This window comes from Manihot esculenta, chromosome 12, assembly GCF_001659605.2.
Source record: "Manihot esculenta cultivar AM560-2 chromosome 12, M.esculenta_v8, whole genome shotgun sequence".
NCBI classification, from domain to species: Eukaryota; Viridiplantae; Streptophyta; class Magnoliopsida; order Malpighiales; family Euphorbiaceae; genus Manihot; species Manihot esculenta.
In genome coordinates this window covers 1,457,884-1,481,665 of record NC_035172.2, presented here as the reverse complement: position 1 = coordinate 1,481,665, position 23,782 = coordinate 1,457,884, and the positions used below count along the sequence as shown (strand labels likewise).

The following is a 23,782-nucleotide window of genomic DNA, read 5'->3' as shown; positions in this document are numbered from 1 at the left end:
TTAGGTTTTAAATAAAATAAGACAATACAAGTTAGCCTACTATAGAAATTTGTGGCTCACCAAATCACAGCCGTACAATGGACAAAATTCAGATAATCATTGTTTGTCAGTGGCTATTAATTCACTTGGCGATTTTGATCATCTCTTTTAGTTGGTGGGTCCAATTCAGCCGCATGCAATGTGCTGATAAAGTATGATATTCCAACAGCATATGATAATGGCATATCACATCATGGATTCCTTATGCATGTGGGATTTATATCAACTATGGATAATGTATAAAATAAAATAGGAATCCCCTTTTTTAATTTCTGAAATTCATTATTAGTTAATGAAAAATTCTAAATTTTATTATATCTTAGATATGTTTTGCATCAATTTTGAAGCTTTGCTGCTTGTAGTTTGAAATTTTGATTCCTAATTTTTAAAGTTACTTACCACTTCATTTTAACATATACAAAAATAAATTTTAACGTGACTATAATTATCGATAACATATAGAATAAAAGATTTTTATGATTAAAACACGTATTTATGATCCAATCAGTTATTGACAGTCGAAGAATATCAATTCTGATAAAGGCCGAGCAAGCCGAACATAATCTAATACAATTAGAAATATTTATAAATTTTCATTGAAAATGATCGATTGTATTGATTCTTACTAGAGTCTTAAATGTATATATTAGGGGACAGACTAAGAGCCGCTTGACATATCTGTTAAAAAAATATCACCGTCTAATTTAACAAAACGTAACACAGAGTATTTGATCGATTAGAGTATATGTACCATGAACCAACCCTAATGGGATATTACTTAATTTCCTCTTAAAACTTTAGGTTTAGGTGACTCCCACAAAAAAATTTTAATTTGTCCAAATCAATAATTAACTTTATTATCTTGCTAACCACTAATTCCGACTCATTGATTTTCTCGTAACATCGAATTCTAATATAAGTGTCATAATCTGGTGAATCTTTTGGATCACAGTTCATTAGATATTTGACTTAATTTATAAATCTTCATTAGATATTTGACTTAATTTATAAAAATCGATTTATAAGTACATAGTATTCGGAGCTTATAAGCCTTTAAAATTTTAAATAAATATATGTTTAATTAAAATGCTTATAAATGGTTAATAGGCAGTTGATATGTTTGATAATAAATAATTTATAAGTATATTTATTATTAAAATCACTAAAAATAATATTTTTAAAATTAAATAAATGTTATATAGTAATTTGTTTAGTCAAATCCGCTTTATAAATTTTGTATTTATAAATACTAAAATAAAAAATTGCTCCCTTTAACTTATTTGTTGTTTAGCTTAGAAGCTGAACTTATAAATTTATAAAATATTATAAATAAATAGATAATTTAATTTTTAGAGTTTATAAGTTTTAGATAAATATTTTTATATTAAATTAAATTTGATATTTTTATACTATATTATATTATTTTTTATTAAATATAATTCCAAAAGAGTGAGAGAGGGAGAGTGAGAGTAATTGTAAAGAAAAAGAAAAAAAATCCTTATTTTTATCAATGAAGTTTGATGTTTGTTTTCCATCTCCATCAAGGTTGATTTTAAAAAAGTGAATCTCCTCGTTTTTAACTGAAATTAACTCGTCATTGATTTTATAAAGGTTTTTCCATTCCCTATAAAAAGAAAGAATTGATGTTGTAAAAGTAAGAGAGAAAGGAGAGTTTTTCTGCAAAAGTGAGCTTGAAAAAGAGAAAGAAGATGAGGGGAAAAAAAAAAATTGTAATATGGTTTTTGTGCTGGAAATCAAAGCAGAAAAAACAAAACAGGAAATTTAAGATACTCACTCCCTCAATTTCCTATTAAAATAATATATAAAATTAAATAATAATATTAAATATCAAATAAAAACTGGAGATATGTCATTAAAATGATGACATAATTGATAACATATATTCTTAAAAATGGTAAAATAGACCACTTAAGTTTCTAGGATCTCCATGATTAATATAAAAAACATATCTGCTGATCCTATTAAGATTCTGGTCCCGTTTTGTTTTCTTCCATATAAATGCTAAAGACATCGTCTTTAGAGGCCTAAATGAGGAGGGATTGCCAACAAGGTAACAGAGATTTTGGTGGTATTCAGTGATGGCGATTGATTTTCTTTTTTTTTTTTTTTTGTATGAGTAATTTTCTTTTATATAAACAAATCCTTAAGATCTCATCTTCACCAACCCTTAAACCCCCACGTGTTTGCCTTCACCCTTTTGGCAAGTTTGTTTCTCTGAGCAAACAATTCAGTTTTTGAAGACTTTACCATTCTTTGTTTGTTTGTTTCTCTCTGTTTTGATTATTTGTTTTATGGGTTCTTATTATTTTTGTCGTTGATACATTGAAGGAGGCTATTTTTTCAAGGCTTTACACACTGCAGTGAGTCGTATTTGTATTTTCATGGATATGGTTTCAGCTTTTGGCTTCAACTTTTCGGATTGGGTGACAACTAAGATGAAGTGGGATTCTCGTGTGGGAGCTAGAATGGATCTCTCCATTAATATTGCCAATGTAGCTGTTTCGATATTGTTGTTGGCATGGTTTTTGAAAGAAATCTTGAAAGAAAGGAGAGGTGGTAGTGGCATACGCAGGGAAGAATCTAGCCTGTTTACCAGAATAATTGTTCTTTGTAATTTCTTTCTTTCCATCTTGAATCTTGGTTTTGGGTTTCATGAGTACTCGAACAGTAGAATTGTTGACAGTAAATCCATCTTCTCATCTGTGACTTGGATTTTAGCTACAATGGTTGCTTTCTATTCACAGCACAAAACTCTTAGAGAAGAAGGCAACAAATGGCCCTTAGTTCTCATTCTTTTCTGGGTCTTTTCCTGCATTTTCTATTCACTTTCTGTATCAATTTACTTGATTAATCGTTTCAGTTCCATAGAATTGCCTGATCCCTTGCCTGAAACTAACATTTCAGATTTCGTTTCCTTACCATTATCAGTACTGATTTGCTTCAATGCTTTAATATTCAGTGGTAATACTAAGTCTCGAAGTGGTCTTGAACACCCTTTACTTCAAGAAGAACATAATGATGTGTTAAAAGTTTCTAGTTTTACTTGTGCTGGAGTTTGGAGCCAGCTCACTTTCCAATGGCTAAATCCATTATTTAGAAGGGGAAGGATCCAAAAACTAGAGCTGTCTCACATTCCTTTAGTTCCTCAATCAGAAACAGCAAAGTCTGCCTCCTCATTGCTTGAAGAATCACTTGGGAAAAGGAAAACTGAAACTTCTAACTTGCCTAAGGCCATAGCTTATGCTATATGGAAACCCCTGACCATCAATGGTGTTTTTGCAGGTACTTCTTTGTTCTTGTATCACTCTTTGGATTCTGCTAGCATCTGTTTATGCAGCTTCTGTTCATCTTTTGCAGGAGTTAATACGATTGCCTCCTATATGGGTCCCCTTCTGATCACAAGCTTTGTGAACTTCTTGTCGGAGAAACATGATAATTCAAGCTACCTTTATGGGTTAATTCTTGCTTTTATCTTCTTTCTGTCGAAGACAATAGAATCATTAACTCAACGACAATGGTATTTTGGTGCTCAACGTATTGGCATAAGAGTAAGGGCAGCTCTTATGGTACTGGTCTATAAGAAATCTCTATCTGTCAGATTTGCTGGTCCTAGTGCTGGTAAAATCATAAATATGATCAATGTGGATGTGGAGAGAATTGGGGATTTCTGCTGGAACATTCATGGAGTATGGTTGCTACCACTTCAGGTCTTTTTAGCCCTTATTATTTTGTACAGGAATCTGGGTGCTGCCCCCTCTTTTGCTGCTCTTTCTTCCACAATTTTGGTTATGCTGAGCAACACACCATTGGCCAATAAGCAAGAAAAGCTGCATTCAAGGATCATGGAAGCTAAAGACTCGAGAATTAAAGTAACTTCAGAGACCCTCAAGAGCATGAGAGTCTTGAAACTATATTCATGGGAATCTGCATTTCTGGAGAAGCTTCTGCAACTCAGAAAGACAGAGAGAAAATGGCTGAAAGAATACCTGTATATAAGCTCATTAATAGCCTTTCTCTTTTGGGCTTCACCAACTCTAGTCTCTGTCATTACCTTTGGAGTTTGCATTTTGTTAAAAACACCATTAACAACAGGTACTGTCCTCTCAGCGTTAGCCACTTTTCGGATTCTGCAAGAACCCATCTACAACCTGCCTGAGCTCATTTCCATGATTGCTCAAACTAGGGTCTCAGTTAATCGCATTCAAGAATTCTTAAGAGAAGAGGATCAAAGAAAGCAGATACCTTATAACATTTCACACGCATCTGAGAATGCAATTGAAATTGAGACTGGAGAATATGCTTGGGAAACAAATGATCAGAACTTAAGGAAACCTACTATTAAAATTACAGAAAAAATGAAAATAAAGAAGGGTTACAAAGTTGCAGTGTGTGGATCAGTTGGGTCTGGCAAATCAAGCCTACTCTGTAGTATACTTGGCGAGATCCCCAGAATTTCTGGAGCAGGAATTAAGGTTTATGGAACAAAAGCTTATGTTCCACAAAGTGCTTGGATTCAAACAGGAACAGTGAGAGAAAATGTGTTGTTTGGCCAGGATATGGATAGGGCTTTCTATGAGGATGTTTTGGAAGGATGTGCTTTGAACCAGGATATTGGGATATGGGTTGATAGAGATTTGACTGCTATAGGGGAGAGAGGAATGAACTTGAGTGGAGGACAAAAGCAGAGAATTCAACTTGCAAGGGCTGTCTATAGCAATTCTGATGTTTATATTCTGGATGACCCTTTTAGTGCTGTTGATGCACATACTGGAGCACATCTGTTTAAGGTAAGCAGCTTCCTGTTATTTCTTAGTCAAACCAATTCGCTCCTGCATTCTCGTCCTCTCCTGCAATCTCCTTAAATGTTGGATCTTTATTTCCCTGCAGAAATGTCTCATGCAACTATTGTCTCAGAAGACTGTCGTGTATGCTACACATCAACTAGAATTTTTGTATGCGGCTGACGTTGTTCTGGTAAGTAACAAACATATTTGTGTCCCATCATGAATATTGTCCAGCGGAGATTATTCTTTCACTTATTGTCCTGTGGAGATTATTCTTTCACTCATTGAATGCACTTTTACAGGTTATGAAAGATGGTGTAATTGTCCAGTCGGGAAAATATGAAGATTTAATTGCAGATCCAACTGGAGAACTTGTTAGACAAATGGCTGCTCATAAGAAATCACTGAACCAAGTGAACCCACCGCCAGAAGATAGTACCTTAACAAGTGGACCCCCTCAGTTAAATCAAAATGAAGTCACAGAAGAAAATTTTGAAGAGCCTGTCAGTAACAGTATAATTTCAGAGAGAATTCAAGAAGAATTAACAGAAACTGGTAGAGTGAAATGGAGTGTTTACTCAACTTTTGTTACTTCAGCTTATAAAGGAGCCCTTGTTCCAGTCATCCTTCTATGTCAAGTCCTCTTCCAGGGCCTACAGATGGGAAGCAATTATTGGATTGCTTGGGCATCAGAGGACAGACAAAAGATAACCAGGGAGCAGTTGATTGGGATATTCATTTTGTTGTCTGGTGGAAGCTGTATCTTTATATTAGGGAGAGCAGTTTTGCTGGCGAGTATTGCTGTTGAGACTGCTCAACTACTCTTCCATGGAATGATTACATCAGTTTTTCGAGCACCTATTTCGTTCTTTGATTCAACACCTTCAAGTAGAATTCTAAGCAGAGTGAGAATTTTTATTTACTTCCAAGTTCAATAATTTTCATCTTTCTCTGGCTGTGCATCTATCTCCTAGAAATAATCTTCTCCCTTTTTTCTTTGTCCTTACAGTCGTCTACAGATCAAAGCACAGTGGACACAGACATTCCCTACAGATTAGCTGGATTGGCATTTGCACTAATTCAGCTATTAAGTATAATTATCCTAATGTCTCACGTCGCTTGGCCAGTTTTCCTTCTCTTTCTTGTCATCCTTGGAATCTCCATTTGGTATCAGGCAAGAATAAAATCCTTGACAGTGTTTTGCAATCCCCTCTCAGCTGTCAATTTATTAAGATAATGATTGACCATATCTATGTCAAATGCAGAAAATAGGGATATTCTTTTGGCTCTATTCAACTCATAATTAAGAGTATTGTTTCTAATCAATTTTTCCTACAGGCCTATTACATTACCACTGCCAGAGAATTAGCCAGGATGGTTGGAATTAGAAAGGCTCCTATCTTGCATCACTTTTCAGAATCAATTGCAGGTGTAGCAACTATTCATTGTTTCAATCAGGAAGATCGATTTTTTATGAGAAGCCTGAGCCTGATTGATGATTATTCACGCATAGTCTTTCACAACACAGGCACAATGGAATGGCTATGCGTTCGAATAAACTTTCTTTTCAACCTTGTTTTCTTCCTTGCTTTGATCATCTTGGTGAGCGTTCCTAGATCAGCCATTGATCCTGGTAAGATCCTTCTCTCCTCATCCATCAATCCAATAGAGAAGAGGACTAAAGTTCAACAACCATTTGAAATGTGAATATTAGATATATCAGATAGAATCATTTTTAGTGAAAAAGTAATAAGTTTTATAGCTTTTCTTCACGGCCAAAATTCCCAGGAAGTTGCTTCCATTTACAAGCTTAAATGTCAATGTTAAACTAATGACCGCTGAACTGGATGTCAGGCTTGGCAGGGCTAGCAGCTACCTATGGACTGAACCTGAACATTCTTCAGGCTTGGGTTATATGGAACCTATGCAACGTTGAGAACAAAATGATATCAGTTGAAAGAATTCTTCAATTCACTAACATACCCAGTGAAGCTCCGATGGTGATTGAGGAGTGTAGACCAAATTCTGAATGGCCAGTGTATGGAAGAATTGAACTGGTCAGCCTTTCTGTCCAATATAGTCCTGCTCTCCCAATGGTCCTCAAATCGATAACTTGCACTTTCCCAGGAGGGAAGAAAATTGGTGTAGTGGGAAGAACCGGAAGTGGAAAGTCTACTTTGATTCAAGCACTATTCCGGGTGATTGAGCCCTCAGGAGGACAGATTCTTATTGATGGACTGGATATTTCCAAGATAGGTTTGCAAGATTTGAGATCCAGGCTAGGTATAATTCCTCAAGATCCCACATTGTTTCAAGGAACTGTGAGGCATAATCTGGATCCTTTGCAAGAACACTCGGATCAAGAAATCTGGGAGGTAAGAGTCATAACTCTGGTACTTTTATGGCAGGATCTAAAATTATATTTACTGAAAGAATATGTTTTCCAGGTCCTGAACAAGTGTCGCCTTGCAGATATAGTGAAGCAGGACCAAAGGCTTCTTGAAGCACCAGGTACATATTTATTACTTGGTCATTCTGAGGTCATCATATATATTATTTCTTTGAGAATGTAGTATGTTCTGATTCCTTTTAGTTAATACTGAATTATTGGGAATGAAATAGTTGCTGAAGATGGAGAAAACTGGAGTGTTGGGCAGAGGCAGCTTGTTTGTCTGGCTAGAGTGCTTCTAAAGAAGAGAAGAATTTTGGTATTGGATGAGGCCACAGCTTCTATTGATACAGCAACAGACAACATCATTCAAGTGACAATAAGAGATGAAACTAGTAGATGCACAGTCATCACTGTCGCGCATCGAATACCTACTGTCATTGACAATGACTTGGTTTTGGTTCTTGACGAAGGTAAGGTGAAATTATCCCACAGAAAATGAAGCAACTGTCTAATGAAAATAACATGGAACTTACTAGGATTTTGATGAGATGGCTACTAGCTCATGAGAAATATATGCATCATAAATGTGAGTCATGGATGAGTTGGATATGAATAGAATTAAGTGGATAACTTAAACTCAAATTGCATACTGCTTTTTTTTTTTTTTCTGAACAATCTGAAATCATTGCTACTATCATTTTGATGATGTAGGCAAGGTGGTAGAATATGACTCCCCTGTGCAGTTGCGCAAGGACAATTCTTCTTCGTTTTCGAAGTTGGTCACAGAATTCTCGAGGAGATCATCAACGAGAAACCAACATAGGGATTATCTTGACAAAGGGGGAGATTAAACAGCTTCAGCATTTCGCAATTAGAAATTAGCTCATATGGCTTATTGCTAGTGCAATATGATAAAAATGGCAGTAGCACTTAGATAGAAGGCAAAACTCATAGTGTTAACAAGCATACCGTACCTTGTACAGAACAATAAGTCAAATCACAGACAATGAATTCATGAACATTTAAGCTTCAGCTCATTAACATAAATAGAAATTATAGCAGATGAACTTTATTAGTCGGTAATTTGTTTAGCAATATATCAAAAACTTCAACAACTTGCAATGTGCAATTGCTCCATGCTCTTAAATGGAAAAATAACAATTGTTGCTCAAATTCACAAACACAAATATGAAAGGCTGATTTAAATGGTTGCAGTGAAATTCTATTTAGAACTTGGAAGATCAGGATCTGAGAAGAAGCCATTGACGGATGGCATGATCTGAGGAGGCCTTTTGCGGACGAACTTCCTTAAGCTATGTTCTGCATATTTTTCACCTTCTGCAAAGTTCTCAAGAACTCCTGCAGCCCTGTTCTCTTTGGTCACCCTATATATCACATTCAATATAGACTCAATCTCTCAAATTCAATCATTAAATAGACAACACGCCAATCAGATTTGAAACTATGCCAAGCTTTAAACAGTAGTTTAAAGAAGATCACCTGACTTCTGGGTTGGTGCAGATATTCCTAACAAGCTGCATCCCACAGATGCCAACAGCTACACCAACAGCAGCAAAGAGCGGAAACACCTAACTCATATGATAAAACACAACCAATTTCATTCAGAATGATTAAAAGACAATAAAACAGAAATCTTTTACTTTTCTGATAATTCTTGCAATCAGATTCAGGCTGAATTCTGCCGTATTATAAAAAGGAAAGCATCCCATTAAATCTTAGCAAAAGGGCAAGCGATTGAACTAAAAAGATAAAACATAGACACTCGCATACCTCAGGCCTAATCCATCTTGAAGTAGCCATTGCAGAGAAAAAAGAGCAGACGAAGAAAGCCCCTTCTCCAATAAAACAAGAAGAAAGAAAGGTTGAATGGGATGATATCACGGCAAGAGAGAGGCTAACATTGAAGGATTTGATTTTGATACAAACTCCTAAAAAATAGGGAAAATAAAAATATTAAAAGGAAAAAGCAAGGCGCAAGTCAGCAATGACCAGCTGTTTCATTCTGTTGGGCAACAGAATCGATACTCTGCTTAAAGTTTGCCTTGGAGAAAAGTCACGTTCTTTGACTCGTAGCCTTACGCCTGGCTTTTTGAATATGTAAAGAGTTCATTCACATGAATAAATATATTCTAAAATGCAAATTAATATTAATATTTATATATTATTATCATAGATTTATAATATTATATTCAGCCTCTGTTTGTTTTACACAAAATGCATTTAAAAAAAATAATTTTTACATTTTTAGTGTTTAAAATGCAAAAAAAAAAAAAATTAGGTCACACATAAAATAAATTTTATTAACGTTTTCATATATATAAATTTGTTAATATATTTATTTTTAAATTTAAATTAAATAATAAAAAATAAATTTTTTCATATAAAATATTTTCAATAAAAAATAATATTTAAATATAAATTATTTTACATAAATAATAAAATTTTAATCATGAAATTAAATTTATACTTCTTTCGTCTTATGTTTTTATTCGCTTTGTATTTTTACATATATTAAAAATATAATTTTTTTATTAACTTTTTAATTATATTCAGTTTAAATATATTAAATATTAAAAAATATTTTAAGAGATTTTTTAAGAAATAAGATAAAATTAAATAGGATTATAATAGTTAATTTATATATTAAGTAAATAATAATTTTAAAATAATAAAAAATAAAAATAGATAAAAATTATTGAAGAATATGTAAAAGTAATTAAAATATATATAATAAAAATAGTATTTTATTTTTTCACAATTTGCTCTAGAATTCAAACTTGGAAAACCTCTCAACCCCGCGTAACTCTAATGCCAATTTTGTAAATATTTGACTTAAACTCTTCTACTATAAGTTTGAAGTTATAGCTATATATATTAAAAATATAGGAAATTTATTATTATTAATAAATAAATTATTGCATTATTAAAAATTTATTTAAATATTTTTATTTTTTTTATTAATAAAATAATCATTTTATTTTATTTTGTTAAAAATAGTTAAAAGTTGGGAGAAAAAATTTTTCAAACCTAATTGTGCGTGCAATAAATTTTTTTATTTAATTTTTAAATATTACTATTATTAATAAAATAATTTATACATTTTTAAAAATTTATTAAAACCACTTTATTTTTTTCTCTGTTGATAAAATATTCTTTCATTTTTTTTTCTAAAAACAAAGAAAAATAAAAAAAAAATAAAACTGAATAAAAAGAAAAATAAAAAAATAATTAATTTTTTATTATATTTTAAAATTAAATAAAATGATTATTTTTATTGATGAAAATAAAAAATAAAAATATTTTAATATATTTTAAAACGAAAGAGTGAGATGTTAATTATGACATCCATGAAATAATAGTAAATTTTTCAAAAAAAAAATATTTGCTAATTATTTTTTTTAAATTAGTTTCAACCAAAATATGAACACGAAATATCATAATTTTATAGATGATTTTAATATTAATAAGTTAAAATACATCCGGACAAGTCTAAATTTTAAAAAAAATACTGGTCCAAGACTCATCAGATCTTATTCAAACAAAACCAACCACAACCTGTGTATATCAGTTTGTAATATGAAATAGGCCGGACGGGCCATGCAAATGGACCCGCATAAAATAAGTTTAGTCCGATGATGTGATAAAATACTGAAAACAAACTAAACAGATGACACTATATTACAGAAATAATTAGACGTCAGACAAAAAAAAAAGGATAAAAAGAGGTACTTTTTTTTTATCTGACCAAATTTATAAAGCCACCAGAATCTCTATTTTTAAGATCTCAAAACATCAACATTGATTCTTAAATTTTTGAATTAATAATAAATAATAATATATTTTTTTTATAAACAAATAATAATATATTTGATCTCTACTGTATTAAACTTTTTTATATATTATAACTATAATATAAATATTGTAAATTTAATTATTTTTACCAAAAACAATTCAGTTTGAGTATTATTATTTAAAATAAATGAAAAATATTATTGAATTCAATATATTGTCAGTTAGCATTAATTTGAGGGAATAAGTTGCATATTAAATTATCACTGGACAGATTAGATCACTGCCCATGCTTCTTCATTCTTAATTTTTTACTTTTGAATACAGATCACACAGATTCTCATGGTTTCATTTCCATAGCATGCCTGCCAATTATTTAATTTCTCCATTCTCTTTAATAAATTTTAATGTAATTCTTTATGACCCCCGAATTTTTCACCAGAGATGAGATCATACTCTGAAAAAAAACAGTCACAAAGTTCATTGAGCTGTTTTCAAATGAACCAATTTAATATTACGCGCTCCAATCAAATGACATAAATCTAACTGGATCGACCATGCACGCAGACCCATACAAAAATAGTCTAGCAAATGTGATAAGAGGTAAAAGAGTACGCCAGTCACCTTGCAGCCCTATCAACACACACGTCGAAAAAAATTAAATGACCATTTAATATGAAGGAGAGATGCGTAACAAAAATAGGTGGCATAATAATAAAAAACGGTCATGCATTACTAGAGAATTAAAAAAAAAAAACTAATGGAGAGAAAATTGATTTTCCTCTATTAAACTCATTGATGCACCGTAAACTCTTTGAATTTCAAAATATTAATTTCTAATATAAATTTTTTTTAAGAAAAAAAATTATGTATCAAAAATTTTAATTAACATTTAATTTTTTATGAAAAAACACCAGAATATTTTTAAATTTGACTTTTAAGTACTTTATATTAAAAAATAAGGAAATAATTGGCAACACTGATGACTTCAATGGCTCCACTAGTGGTTGGCACGACAATATCTTAATTAATTTAAGCATGATCATGTTAAGAGTGATGTCAAGCTTCATGCTACCTAAAAAAAGTCACCAGCACATATTGATCGTCACCTAATTAAATAAAATTTACAATTTTTTACAATTATATGAAAAATAAATAGATATACTTTTTTAATTTTTTATTTATAAAAGCAATGGACTTGTATAAAAATATTTTTAAAAGTAAAAGCATGTTTAACAGTTATTTCGTTCCATAATTTCTATTTTTTTTTATTATTTTAAAATTTTTATTTTTTTATATTATAATAATATATAAATTAATTATTATAATTTTATTTAATTTTTAATAAATCTCTTAAAATATTTTTTAATATTTAATAAAATTTAATATTTTTAAAATAAATATTATTAAAAAATTATTTTTAATACAGATTAAAAAGTAAAATAGTGGGATTTAATTTTTCTTTAAAGAAAAAACAAATATATATATATATATATATATATATATATTTACAGAAGAGGGGTGTAAAGCAGGGACGAGCAGTATTCGGTTCAAATTGAAAAAATTGATCGAATCGAATTAATTTTAAAATTTAGTTTAGTTTTTTATTTAATTCGGTTTAATTTAATTTTTAATTTTAAAAATTTCAGTTATTTGAATTCGGTTCGGTTTTGATAAAAAAAATTAAAAAAATCAAACTGAACCGATTAATGATAATAATATATTATTTTTAATAATATAAAGAAATTAAATTATATTAATATTAAAATATTTTAATTAAATTTTAAAATATTAAAAATAAAGTATAAAAAATAAAAATATTAAAAATTAAAATCGATTAAATTAAATTAAATTGAACTGAATTAAATTGATTCGGTTCGATTTAATTTTTTATTAAAATTAATTCGATTTAAATTTTATAAATATTAAAATTTTAATTTTTAATTTAATTCAATTTTAAAGCGAATGGCGCGAATGCTCGTATGTGCGGTGAAGAAAATTGACTTTTGGTTGCCGAGCATAGAACAATCTAGAAACAGTAAAATATTTTTCTCGTCGCAGTAAATTCAACTATTGTAAGTTACGCAGACAACTCACCTATACAATTTGCCCACGCGTCCCTGCCTTTTAACAACTACAGGCCTACCAACTTTCGAGCCCACCGAATAATCGCTCTAGTACCCCGAATATTCCGTTCCGTAATTCAAGCCACCCTCTCAATAAGGCAACTGCACAGTACTTCCCTTATTAAGCCAATAGAAATTAGAAAGTTTGCTCAGATTCCATAATAGCGAGTGTAGTTACCTTTTTATAAACCCACGGTAAAATCAGCGGCGAAAACAAGGTTCGTAGCTCAAGAAGGGCCCCACGTCACGTGACCAGTGGAATCACTGGTTTTTCTCTCTTTTGCTTTATATACTCCCCTACATTATCGTTTTCTTCCTCACATTAATCTCTGTATTAGCTCTCACTAGACTCGATCTCAGTTGCTAATATCTATTTTCCATTGTTAGTAATGGGTAATGTTCATAGCCCATTTGCTGTTTCTGATTAATGCTCTTTTGTTTTTTATTTTTCAATTTTGATTTGTTTTTTTTTTTTTTAAATTTCAGCTGGAGATAAGAAGATTAAGATCGGTATCAATGGTAATTTTCCGATCTGAGGCATTTTATAGTTTATGAGTTGGTCAATGCGATTTGTTTTTTATGTTATGAAATGGGTTTTCTTAGGGTTTGGAAGAATCGGTCGTTTGGTTGCTAGAGTCGCACTTCAGAGAGAGGATATTGAACTCGTCGCCGTTAACGATCCTTTCATTACTACTGATTACATGGTAACTTCCGTTGCTGGAAAAGTTTTTTTTGGTGGTTTTGTTAATTATAGCCTAATGGGTATACTGCTGCATGGAAATGCAGACATATATGTTTAAGTATGATACAGTTCATGGTCACTGGAAGCACACTGATGTCGCCGTCAAGGACGAAAAGACACTTCTTTTCGGTGATAAGCCAGTCACTGTTTTCGGGATCAGGTAAGAAGTCTATTGCTCACTGCAATTGCAGGATTTAGATGGATCTGAGAAACGGGGTTTTAGCTGTTTTCTTTTCTTTTAATTTAATTTATATTTTTATTCTTAGGAACCCAGAAGAGATTCCATGGGGTCAGACTGGTGCCGAGTTTGTTGTTGAATCCACTGGAGTTTTCACCGACAAGGACAAGGCTGCTGCTCACTTGAAGGTACGTTTTGTGATCTCTTGATTTACTTTAATGTTTTTGTTATACATTTTAATCTGTAATTTCTAGATAGACGGTACTCATTTTATAGGTATATGTGAAGATACAAGGGTTTAAATCCGTTTTCACAAATTCCTTAATGTTGATTTCAATATTGTTGCATGATATGCTCTATTGTGACGATCTGTGATGGAGGATTTAGTAGAACCATAAGATTTGTTACTGCTCTATCTTGCAATTTAAAATTTCATTGACCAATTTGAGTTTTTGTTTTATCTTGGAAAATGTTGTGGAGAGTTGTAGATCGTTAAATCTCTGGATCTAAGTTGAAATGACATGGTATTTACCTTGATTTATTTTGTCATTGTTCAGGGTGGAGCTAAGAAGGTTGTTATTTCTGCCCCCAGCAAAGATGCACCCATGTTTGTTGTGGGTGTCAATGAGAAGGAATACAAGCCAGAACTTGACATTGTTTCCAATGCTAGCTGCACTACCAACTGCCTTGCCCCCTTGGCCAAGGTTGTCTCAGTATCCATTTGCTGTTATCATAAATCTTAGTTCAAACATGAGAAATTCTCATCCTTTTGGTTATTTTTACAGGTCATTAATGACAGATTTGGAATTGTTGAGGGTCTTATGACCACTGTCCACTCCATTACCGGTAAGCTCATCATTCGTCGTGTTGATCCCTGCAAGATGTATTAAGTTGAATAATTCTCATTTTGCTTTGTATTGTGTGATTCAGCCACTCAGAAGACTGTTGACGGCCCATCAATGAAGGACTGGAGAGGTGGAAGAGCTGCTTCCTTCAACATCATTCCTAGCAGCACCGGGGCTGCCAAGGTAAGCTCATTTTCTTATATGGTTTGTTTGTTTCTCATTTACCCTCTGTTTGGAATCAAGAATTTTGTAAGATTATACCATCAAGAATTTTGTAAGATTATACCATGAATTGATGTATACCAGTTTACCATTTTGGTTACTTGATCTGCGTGAGTAATTTGTACATTTTGCTGTTGCAACTGCTTAGGCTGTTGGAAAGGTTCTCCCAGCACTTAACGGAAAATTGACTGGAATGGCCTTCCGTGTTCCAACTGTTGATGTTTCTGTTGTCGATCTCACTGTAAGGCTTGAAAAGAAGGCAACATATGAGGAAATCAAGAACGCCATCAAGTATTCAACAACTCCTTTTTCTTTTGGCATCTCAGATAATGCAGGATGCATTGGTTTCCTAATATGTAGTACTGACTTTTTTACTCTGGTGGGTGTGCAGGGAGGAATCTGAGGGTAAGCTTAAGGGAATTTTGGGTTATACTGAAGATGATGTGGTGTCCACTGACTTCGTTGGTGATAGCAGGTAACTTGTACTTCTAAGCTTCTCATATGCATATATGCTTGATTTTCCTGCAAATGTAATGACATGATTATTTACTGTGCAGATCAAGCATTTTTGATGCCAAGGCTGGAATTGCTTTGAATGACAACTTTGTGAAACTTGTCTCTTGGTATGACAATGAATGGGGCTACAGGTTAGTTTTCTCTTCCTGCATAATACTTTACTGTTTATCTTTCAAAGACTTGTAATTTGCTTCTTGAAGGGCATTCCTTTGACATAACTATTTGCTCCTGCAGTACCCGTGTGCTTGACTTGATTCGTCACATTGCTTCCACCCTAGCTTGAAGAAATTGATGATAAATGTTGAGTTCTGTATTCGAGTCAAATGTTTAGACGCAGGCTTTTATTTATGTTTAAATAAAAATTGAGTTGAGGTCTTCTGTTTTTGTTTTTTGGGATTTTAGTTGTTAAGCTATGGAGTTGTAAAACCATTTTAATTATGGGAAGAATTCCACCCTGTTTAGTATATCAGTAAGTTTCTTTCCCCCAATTCCATGCAATTATTTGGCTGTCTCCATTTGAAAATCAACAAATCAATCTCTACTGTAAAAATAAAACTAAAAATAGCTATTTATTTATTTTGATTTAAAGCAGCTCATAGTATAATATTAAGCATCAGAGAATCCAAAGCTGCAAGAGGCTCAAGAACAAGAAAGGCCTCTTCCATCCAGATACAACACTCATTACATTCGCTAATTAAAAGCTAAATATGTGGTGGTGCATTACCAGCTCTTTTAACAAAAGACCATTGATAGATTTCCAGGTTGGAAAAGAGTAATGCAGAATCCTGCAGCACAGCACCCAAACCATTGTTAAAAGATGCACCAGCACAGAAGTGTACACACCTCTCACTGTCAGGTTGATGAGCCGGTAATAACTCTTATCAAGAGATAAGTGGAGCTGAAAGCCATACCATATGCCTCTTGTGGTATCTGAGTTCCAAACCCCAGAAACACATTTTGCCGCACATGCCACCACATTAACTGACAATCTCTGAAAAGCACCCCACCAAACCATCGATCCCAACATCCACGTTCATTTTGATCCTCCCAACAGGAGGCGAAAGCCACTTTGTAATAGGAATCGACGTAGCCTCAAACCCGTCAAGTGCAATTGTAGTATGAAGTTGTCGGGATTCGGTTGCCATAAACCTGCCTTGTGTGTAACTACATGACTGGTAACACATACAAGCTAATACACAGTCGTCCAGCGTCCCCTTTGCATGTAAATCACTCCTCCATTGTTTGAAGTTGTTACCAGAGACAGACCCAATCCAACTAAGACCACATGTATCCTATAATTGAGCTACTATAACACAATCACAGAAAATGTGCAGTGGAGTCTCGAAAGCATCACATCAAAGGCAAACTGAAGAAACATTAGGGAGTAGGTGATGCAAAAACGCATGGGTTGGCAAAATACCCAGCACTGCTCTCCAAATAAAGGACAGCATTGTTGGAGGAACAAGCACTTTCAGAATGTGCTTCCAAAGGTCCTGAGAAGTAGAAGAGGAAGATGATGCCGGGATGTGATGATGACGATTTAAAGATAGAGCCACACGGTACCCACTTTTCACAATATACAAACCTTTCTTTTCAAAATGCCACAACCAATAGTCAGTCCATGGAAAAATAGATAAAAGAATGGAGAAAATTCTATCCACATCAATATGAAGACAAACACGCCCGAGTAAATTATCATTCCAAGTTTACAACTCCGTATCTGTTCATCAATTAATTCGGACACAGTAGCCTCCACAGACAAACTATTAGGCGGTGTGACAATTTTAAAAGCACACAGTAGCCTCCATGATTGCCATTTTATGCCACAGGTTCAAGAACTCAAGTCCTTTTAATATTCTCGAGGAGATGGAAACTTCGATTATTTGCAAGCCCAGTGTCCAAATTTACTACCCGCTGCTACTTTGTTTCAATCAACACCTGTTACCCATTGCTTACGTCATGCTTTAGAACTGGTATTAATATTTATGGCACCTTTGACTTCCACAATGTACGCTTCTGCAAATTAATTATCATTACAGCCACCACGTTTTTATCTGAACTTGAAGATGAACCACTCCCATATTCATTTGTTGGTCATTGTCCCCTTTGACCTATGTTGTAGTAAAAGTTGCAAGTCCATCAAGATTGAACTTGGGATATGAGTAGTACCCAGATGGAATAGAGCTTTGTCTATTTCTCTTTGGGTGTAATTGGTTTGGAATCATTTGGAATGAAACCCAGAATGGACCCTTGCTTTTTTAGCATTTGTTCTTGAATGCATCTCTTACATGGCCATTTTTGTAAGCATTTGGTGCGCATTGGAGATGCAGCTTCACATGCTCTTGTCTAATACCTCATCACCATAAAGAAGAGATCCAATGCTTTTTCTGAGCCCATCTCGCCAATTTCTATTTTGGCGTTGGAGATGGCCCTCCAACGCACGCCAAAATTCTACGGAATTTTGGTGCATTGCTACAGTGTCACGCTACCATTTTTTTTTTAATTTATAATATAATTTAAAATTAATATTTTTTTCTATTTTTTTAAATTATAATATAATTTAAAATTTATATATATTTTTAATTAAGTTTAATTTTTTTTCACTTTCATAATTTATTATATTTTTAATTTATTTTATATTTTTATAATTATTAAAATTTAATTTAAATTAATATATTCACAATTATTGAAATTTTTTTTTATTTATTTATGAAATAATTAAATATTTGAATATTGAATGGAAATATAAAATATATAAATATTTAGAGTGAATATATAAAATTATATGAATTTTTTGAATGAAATATATAAATAAAATTAAAGTAAAATAAATAATATAATATTAAGGAGAGAGAATAATATAAATAAAATATTTTTTTTAGTGTTAAAATTAGTGCAGAAGGTTAGAGAGAATATTGCACCATTTTAATGCAAAACACCAAAATAGTATGAAAAATTGTGCATACGATCGGAGATGTCTGATGAGCCATAAAAGATGTGAAATAGAATCGAAGGCTTGAAAGATGAATCCAACTCCAACCACCCCGTTTAGATTTCTGGCCGTTAAGCCAGCCACGTCCTGCAATCTATCCATTTTCTTGTTTATCTATTTTTCTCATAAGGAATATATATTTTAGACGTCAATAAAATTAAAATAAAATTTTAGTTATATTAATTATGTATTTCTAATGCAGAATTTCAGCTCATTGATATAAGATGCGTAGTCGGAGCTGCAGTCGAAGCTTAAAAAAAAAATCTCATATTTCTAATGCTACTGCCAGAGAACAACATTAGCCAAGCAGACGATTTAGGCTTAATTGATTTTGAAAAACAATAATAATGTGAATATAAAATTGATGATGATGCATCAACCAACCAATGACTGACATGGCTGGACTGGGCTGGGTACCCTATTAATTAAAGAGCCATGTGCATCTGATTCAACATTAGAATGCTTGAATAGGATCTGATTCTCCATCCAGTCTACTTAAAACCTTAAGAAGTATTGAATTTGTGGGTGGTTCGCGCACAGCAGGGCAGAACAGGCTATATTCTACCTAGTTGATCAAGTAGCCGAATATAAAGTCGCAATTACCACCGTCCTTCTTCCTCGTTGAAAATAAGTAGTCGGTGACCGGTGTTGCTCCATTTAGAATGCATGAGAAATATTTGTTTTAGAATAAATATTTAGTACAAATTATATAAACATGTATTTAATTATTTAATCTAAATTTATGTAAAATTAATTAATAGTCACTACAACTATAAATTTTTTAAAAAAATTAATTTTACCTGCACCTAAAACCGACATGAATATCCTTACATGTTAAAAAAGAAAAACACGGTTTCTATTAATTGAAAAAGAAAACAATAATAAAATTGTTCAATGTATCTTTCAAGTGGAAAATTATTGTATGCATTTAAATTATCACATGATGAAGTTGGACGCGGTGTATTAAATTAATAATATTGTAATTAATAATTCAAAAATTATGAAACAAATTGATGGCTCCATAAATATTTGATAAGCTGATATAAAATAATAAAGTTGTATATATATTTATGAAAAAGAAAATCTCTTAATATAAGAGGCCAAAAAGGATAGCAAAAAGTGTCCATCAATAGACCAAACCTACCTGACCGTCCTCATTATCATCTCCCTGTAAATGAAAGTAAACTAAACTAAACACACAGAATTGAGAATCCTTTCCTGTTCAGTCATCAGACACCTGCATGATTGCTCCCTTTCTCTCTCTCCCTTTCTCTCACGAGAGAAAGGAATCTAAGCCTTTTAAGTGCTTACTTTTCAGTTTGTAGCGTGTTTTTTCCACCGACCGTAAGAGCTTGACCAAAATATCCATAATCAAATGGCCCTTGGCCCCTTTTTTCTTGTTTTGTTATCTTCTGCAAACACACTGTTCAAAGGTTGGTATCTTTCTTCCTTCCTTTAACTGAGCAATTTTGCTTTGCATTTGTCGTCTCTAATTTCATTCCTCAAAGGGCTTTGCTTTTTCCTCCTTCTTGTACTTCAGTCTCGTTTCTCTCTCCTTTTCCCGCTATCAACTGTTCATCACAGTAATGGGTTTTCTTCGTTTTCTCATATCATGATGATCTAATGTTTCCTATCTTTCTCTCTCACAGTCTCACCAGCCCTGCCCCCTTTATAATCCTGCTAATTTTCGGATTCTTAATCCTTGACTCCAAGATTCTTTATTTTTTCGCTTATCTTTCCGAGAAAAGGACCAATGTGTTTCGCTTTTTCTCTTTTGCTTCCGCTTTTTAAAGTTCTAATTGGCATAACTGGATAATGGCAGTTTAACCGGTATATTTGTTCTCATTCCACAACTCCTGAATTCTGCATCTTTTGTTGGTAAGTAAGTTTAAATCCTGATCTGGGTCTAATAATAGCTAAGAAAATTGTTAAAAATGCCACCTTCATACTTCCCTCTTCGCTGGGAAAGCACAGGTGACCAATGGTGGTATGCATCACCGATTGATTTTGCAGCAGCCAACGGTCAGTATGACTTGGTAAGGGAGCTTCTCTACCTTGACACCAATCTCCTCATCAAACTCACCTCCCTTCGCCGAATTCGCCGCCTTGAAACCGTTTGGGATGATGAGGAACAGTTCATTGGTGTTGCCAGTTGTCGTGCTTTAGTGGCCAAGAAGCTATTTCTGGAGTGTGAAACAAAGAGAGGTCATAACACTCTCCTTAGAGCTGGCTACGGTGGTTGGCTTCTGTACACTGCTGCCTCAGCTGGTGATGTGAGCTTTCTCAAGGAATTGTTGGAGAGAGACCCTCTTCTTGTTTTTGGGGAAGGAGAATATGGTGTTACTGATATATTTTATGCCGCAGCCAGGAGCAAGAATTCTGATGTTTTCAAGCTCCTACTTGATTTCTCCATTTCCCGGAGGTGTGGCCTGAACTCTGATCAAGAGTTGGAGGATCAGCTGGATAAGAATTATTCAGAGTTTAGGCAGGATATGATGAATAGAGCTGTTCATGCTGCGGCTAGAGGTGGAAATTTGGAGATTTTGAAAGAGCTTCTTGGAGATTTCTCTTGTGTCTTTGCTTATAGAGATGCTCAAGGGTCTACTGTCTTGCATACTGCCTCAGGCAGAGGGCAGGTTGAGGTATCCACTAATTCTTGTATCCTGCTTGATCATTTTAGTTTGCTAGCAAATGATTACTGTAACAGACTTGATTTGTAGTAAATAGTCGATGTTTGGCAAAATGACAGAGACTCGAAATTGACTGCTTAGCTTCTTTAAAATGGGTAAAAAAAGTAAGAAGAAACAAGTTTCTGTCTGTATGACTTGCATTGCACATGCTCACACTCTTTGAGTCCTAAAGACAACCAGCCACTAGTTTAGAATTTATCTCTGCTGATTGATTGTTGTTGTTCCATGTTAAAATTAACTAAATCTTCCTGCATACTTGGGAAATGGGGGAAAATGGGACGGCCCATTGTCATCTAATTTGCATTATTTCTTTGTACTGCTATCCTTGAAAGTAGAAATGTGTTTCTTGCTTTGCAGCATCCCATTAACATTCCAGTGGTTTGAAGTCTCATTCTAGCAAATAAAATCCTTCGCATTGATGGTGAAATAAACTTGCGAAAAGACTCTTGGTCTCTTCTAGTGATAATGGATATTAGATTTAGCCCTTGGATGTGCTCATCCATTGGCAGCTCTTCAAAATTTTTAGATAAACATCAACTTGTTCCTTATGATGGTCCCCAAAGACTTCTTGAATCTTTTAGGAAAATGACAAGTTGGACTGAGTTTATCATCTTGCTTGTGCAGGTAGTTAAGGATATAATACCATGTGATGGACTTGTCGCCGCCACTGATTATCAAGGAAACACAGCATTGCATGTGGCTGCTTACAGGGGTTGCTTAGCTGTTGTAGAGGTTCTGATACTTGCATGTCCCTCATTGATCTCCATAACAAACAAATATGGAGATACTTTTCTCCACATGGCTGTGTCAGGTTTTCAAACCCCGGGTTTCCGCAGAGTAGATAGGCAGATAGAGCTCGTGAAGCAGTTAGTGAGTGGTGAACTTGTAAACATCCAAGGCATCATCAATGTCACTAACAATGACGGAAGAACGGCCCTTCACATGGCTGTAGTTGAGAATGTTCAATCTAATCTGGTGGAACTTCTCATGACTGTGCCATCAGTTAATTTAAATATTTGTGATGTTAATGGCATGACTCCACTAGATCTCCTCAGCCAACAGCCAAGAACTGCCTCTTCTGAAATTTTAATCAAGCAGTTGATTTCAGCTGGAGCGATATGTAATTCTCAGGAAAATATGACTAGAAGTGTTATTGCTTTCCATTCAAGCGGGCACGGTATAGGATGCAGTCCTGGCACTTCTTTCAGAATTCCTGATGCAGAGATATTCTTATATACCAGTACTGAGAATGCGTCAGATGCCACCTTCGATCTAACAAGTGTCAATTACAGTACATGCTTGAGTGAAGCAAGTGAATTTGACACAGCTGATTCTGCAAATAATAAGAAGTCAGCTTCTGTAAATAATGCAGCGAGGCACCTAAAGTCTCTCCTCCAGTGGCCTAAGAAGAAAGAGAAAAGAGATGCTAGTACAGAGTTGGTTGACAATTTTTCTTTAGATTCATTTAGCTTGTCCAGAAGTTTGGAAGATCATCCAATTCCACTTAGGCAGAGATACTCAAAGCATTCTTGCCTTTCAAGCAATGGAAATGTGTTTTCTTTCAGAAGTAGTCTTCCAAGTCCATTAACCAGAAAGAAGTTTACTGCAGGGCTAACACATGGTGTCATTCAAGCAATGCCACATTTTGCTGCTTCAGTTGAATCACCTTCAAGTCCTTTCTCACAATCATCCATGGCTTCACCTGTTTCACTAGATAAAGAAAAGGGTGTTGATATTGCAGGACCCTCGAGCTTGAATCCATCTTTGAAGCATAGACAACCATCCTTGAATAAGAAGTTGATGAACCAGTATTTTTGTTTCGGCGCACAGGGCCTGGCTGTGGATAATTCTATAAGCTATTCACAGAAAACTCAGAGTTACAAACGTACTGCTTCTCTGATAGCCTGAATTGATTGTACAAAAAAGACTTAGAACTTGGTGAGCAGTCGTTTTATTTTTGTTTTATTTCGCATCTAGCTGTTTCGTTAGAAGGAAATTTTCATATTTGCTTCCACATGTGTGATACATGTCCTGAATAGAAGAAGAGAAAGGAAGAGTGCTTGAACTTTGAAGGGACACGATGTTGTCCTGCTCATCATTGTCAACTCCTAAGTTTCTTGTTATAAAAATCTAATTTGGTGTCCCAACAAGCCCGTTTCTTTTCCATCCTAATATTTGTTTCAAGTACAATTGGTTCTAGGGATCGAACTCAAAACCCAGAGCCATTGGTCCTAACATTAATATTTATGCAAGAACTGTGAACTTCCTTTAATTTACTAAGTGTGGATGACTGTTAGCTGTTCCTTGATATCCCTCAAGACTTTACAGGTCAAAAAAGGAAAAATAACGAGAGACTCAACCTTTCAGAGAATCTTAGCTCTCATAAGAAATTATCCAAGTCATGTAATTTCCCATTATTGTGTGA

General features: G+C 33.7%; 4 protein-coding genes across 6 annotated transcripts; 3 read left to right on the top strand and 1 right to left on the bottom strand.

Moving 5' to 3' along the window:
• Positions 1-1,996: 1,996 nt before the first annotated feature.
• LOC110628875 (putative ABC transporter C family member 15) lies at positions 1,997-8,316 on the top strand. Of its 3 annotated transcripts, XM_043962206.1 has the most exons (11): positions 1,999-3,342; positions 3,418-4,847; positions 4,948-5,034; positions 5,147-5,749; positions 5,854-6,018; positions 6,183-6,273; positions 6,373-6,477; positions 6,699-7,219; positions 7,292-7,355; positions 7,467-7,706; positions 7,948-8,316. In XM_043962206.1, exons 1-11 carry the CDS (start codon positions 2,442-2,444, stop codon positions 8,085-8,087), a joined length of 4,347 nt encoding a protein of 1,448 aa, XP_043818141.1. In that variant the 5' UTR covers positions 1,999-2,441; the 3' UTR covers positions 8,088-8,316. The 3 variants fall into 3 exon arrangements, with proteins under 3 accessions (XP_043818142.1, XP_043818141.1, XP_021631391.1); XM_021775699.2 differs by having other exon boundaries at positions 2,000-3,342; positions 6,183-6,477; XM_043962207.1 differs by lacking the exon at positions 7,948-8,316 and having other exon boundaries at positions 1,997-3,342; positions 6,183-6,477; positions 7,317-7,355; positions 7,467-7,550.
• Positions 8,280-9,303, bottom strand: LOC110628879. Its single transcript, XM_021775703.2, has 3 exons — positions 9,028-9,303; positions 8,737-8,825; positions 8,280-8,621 (listed from the first exon to the last, which is right to left on the bottom strand). The coding sequence occupies exons 1-3, from the start codon at positions 9,055-9,057 to the stop codon at positions 8,459-8,461; spliced, it is 282 nt and encodes a 93-aa protein (XP_021631395.1). The 5' UTR covers positions 9,058-9,303; the 3' UTR covers positions 8,280-8,458.
• Positions 9,304-13,437: 4,134 nt separating this feature from the next.
• On the top strand, positions 13,438-16,163 carry LOC110628896 (glyceraldehyde-3-phosphate dehydrogenase, cytosolic). The gene is made up of 12 exons (XM_021775719.2): positions 13,438-13,565; positions 13,659-13,691; positions 13,776-13,876; positions 13,959-14,074; positions 14,181-14,280; positions 14,650-14,796; positions 14,878-14,938; positions 15,023-15,120; positions 15,308-15,450; positions 15,551-15,634; positions 15,717-15,806; positions 15,910-16,163. Exons 1-12 carry the CDS (start codon positions 13,562-13,564, stop codon positions 15,956-15,958), a joined length of 1,026 nt encoding a protein of 341 aa, XP_021631411.1. The 5' UTR covers positions 13,438-13,561; the 3' UTR covers positions 15,959-16,163.
• A 3,642-nt stretch (positions 16,164-19,805) lies between these two features.
• On the top strand, positions 19,806-23,502 carry LOC110628103. Its single transcript, XM_021774597.2, has 2 exons — positions 19,806-21,309; positions 21,982-23,502. Exons 1-2 carry the CDS (start codon positions 20,602-20,604, stop codon positions 23,263-23,265), a joined length of 1,992 nt encoding a protein of 663 aa, XP_021630289.1. The 5' UTR covers positions 19,806-20,601; the 3' UTR covers positions 23,266-23,502.
• The last annotated feature ends 280 nt before the right edge of the window (positions 23,503-23,782 follow it).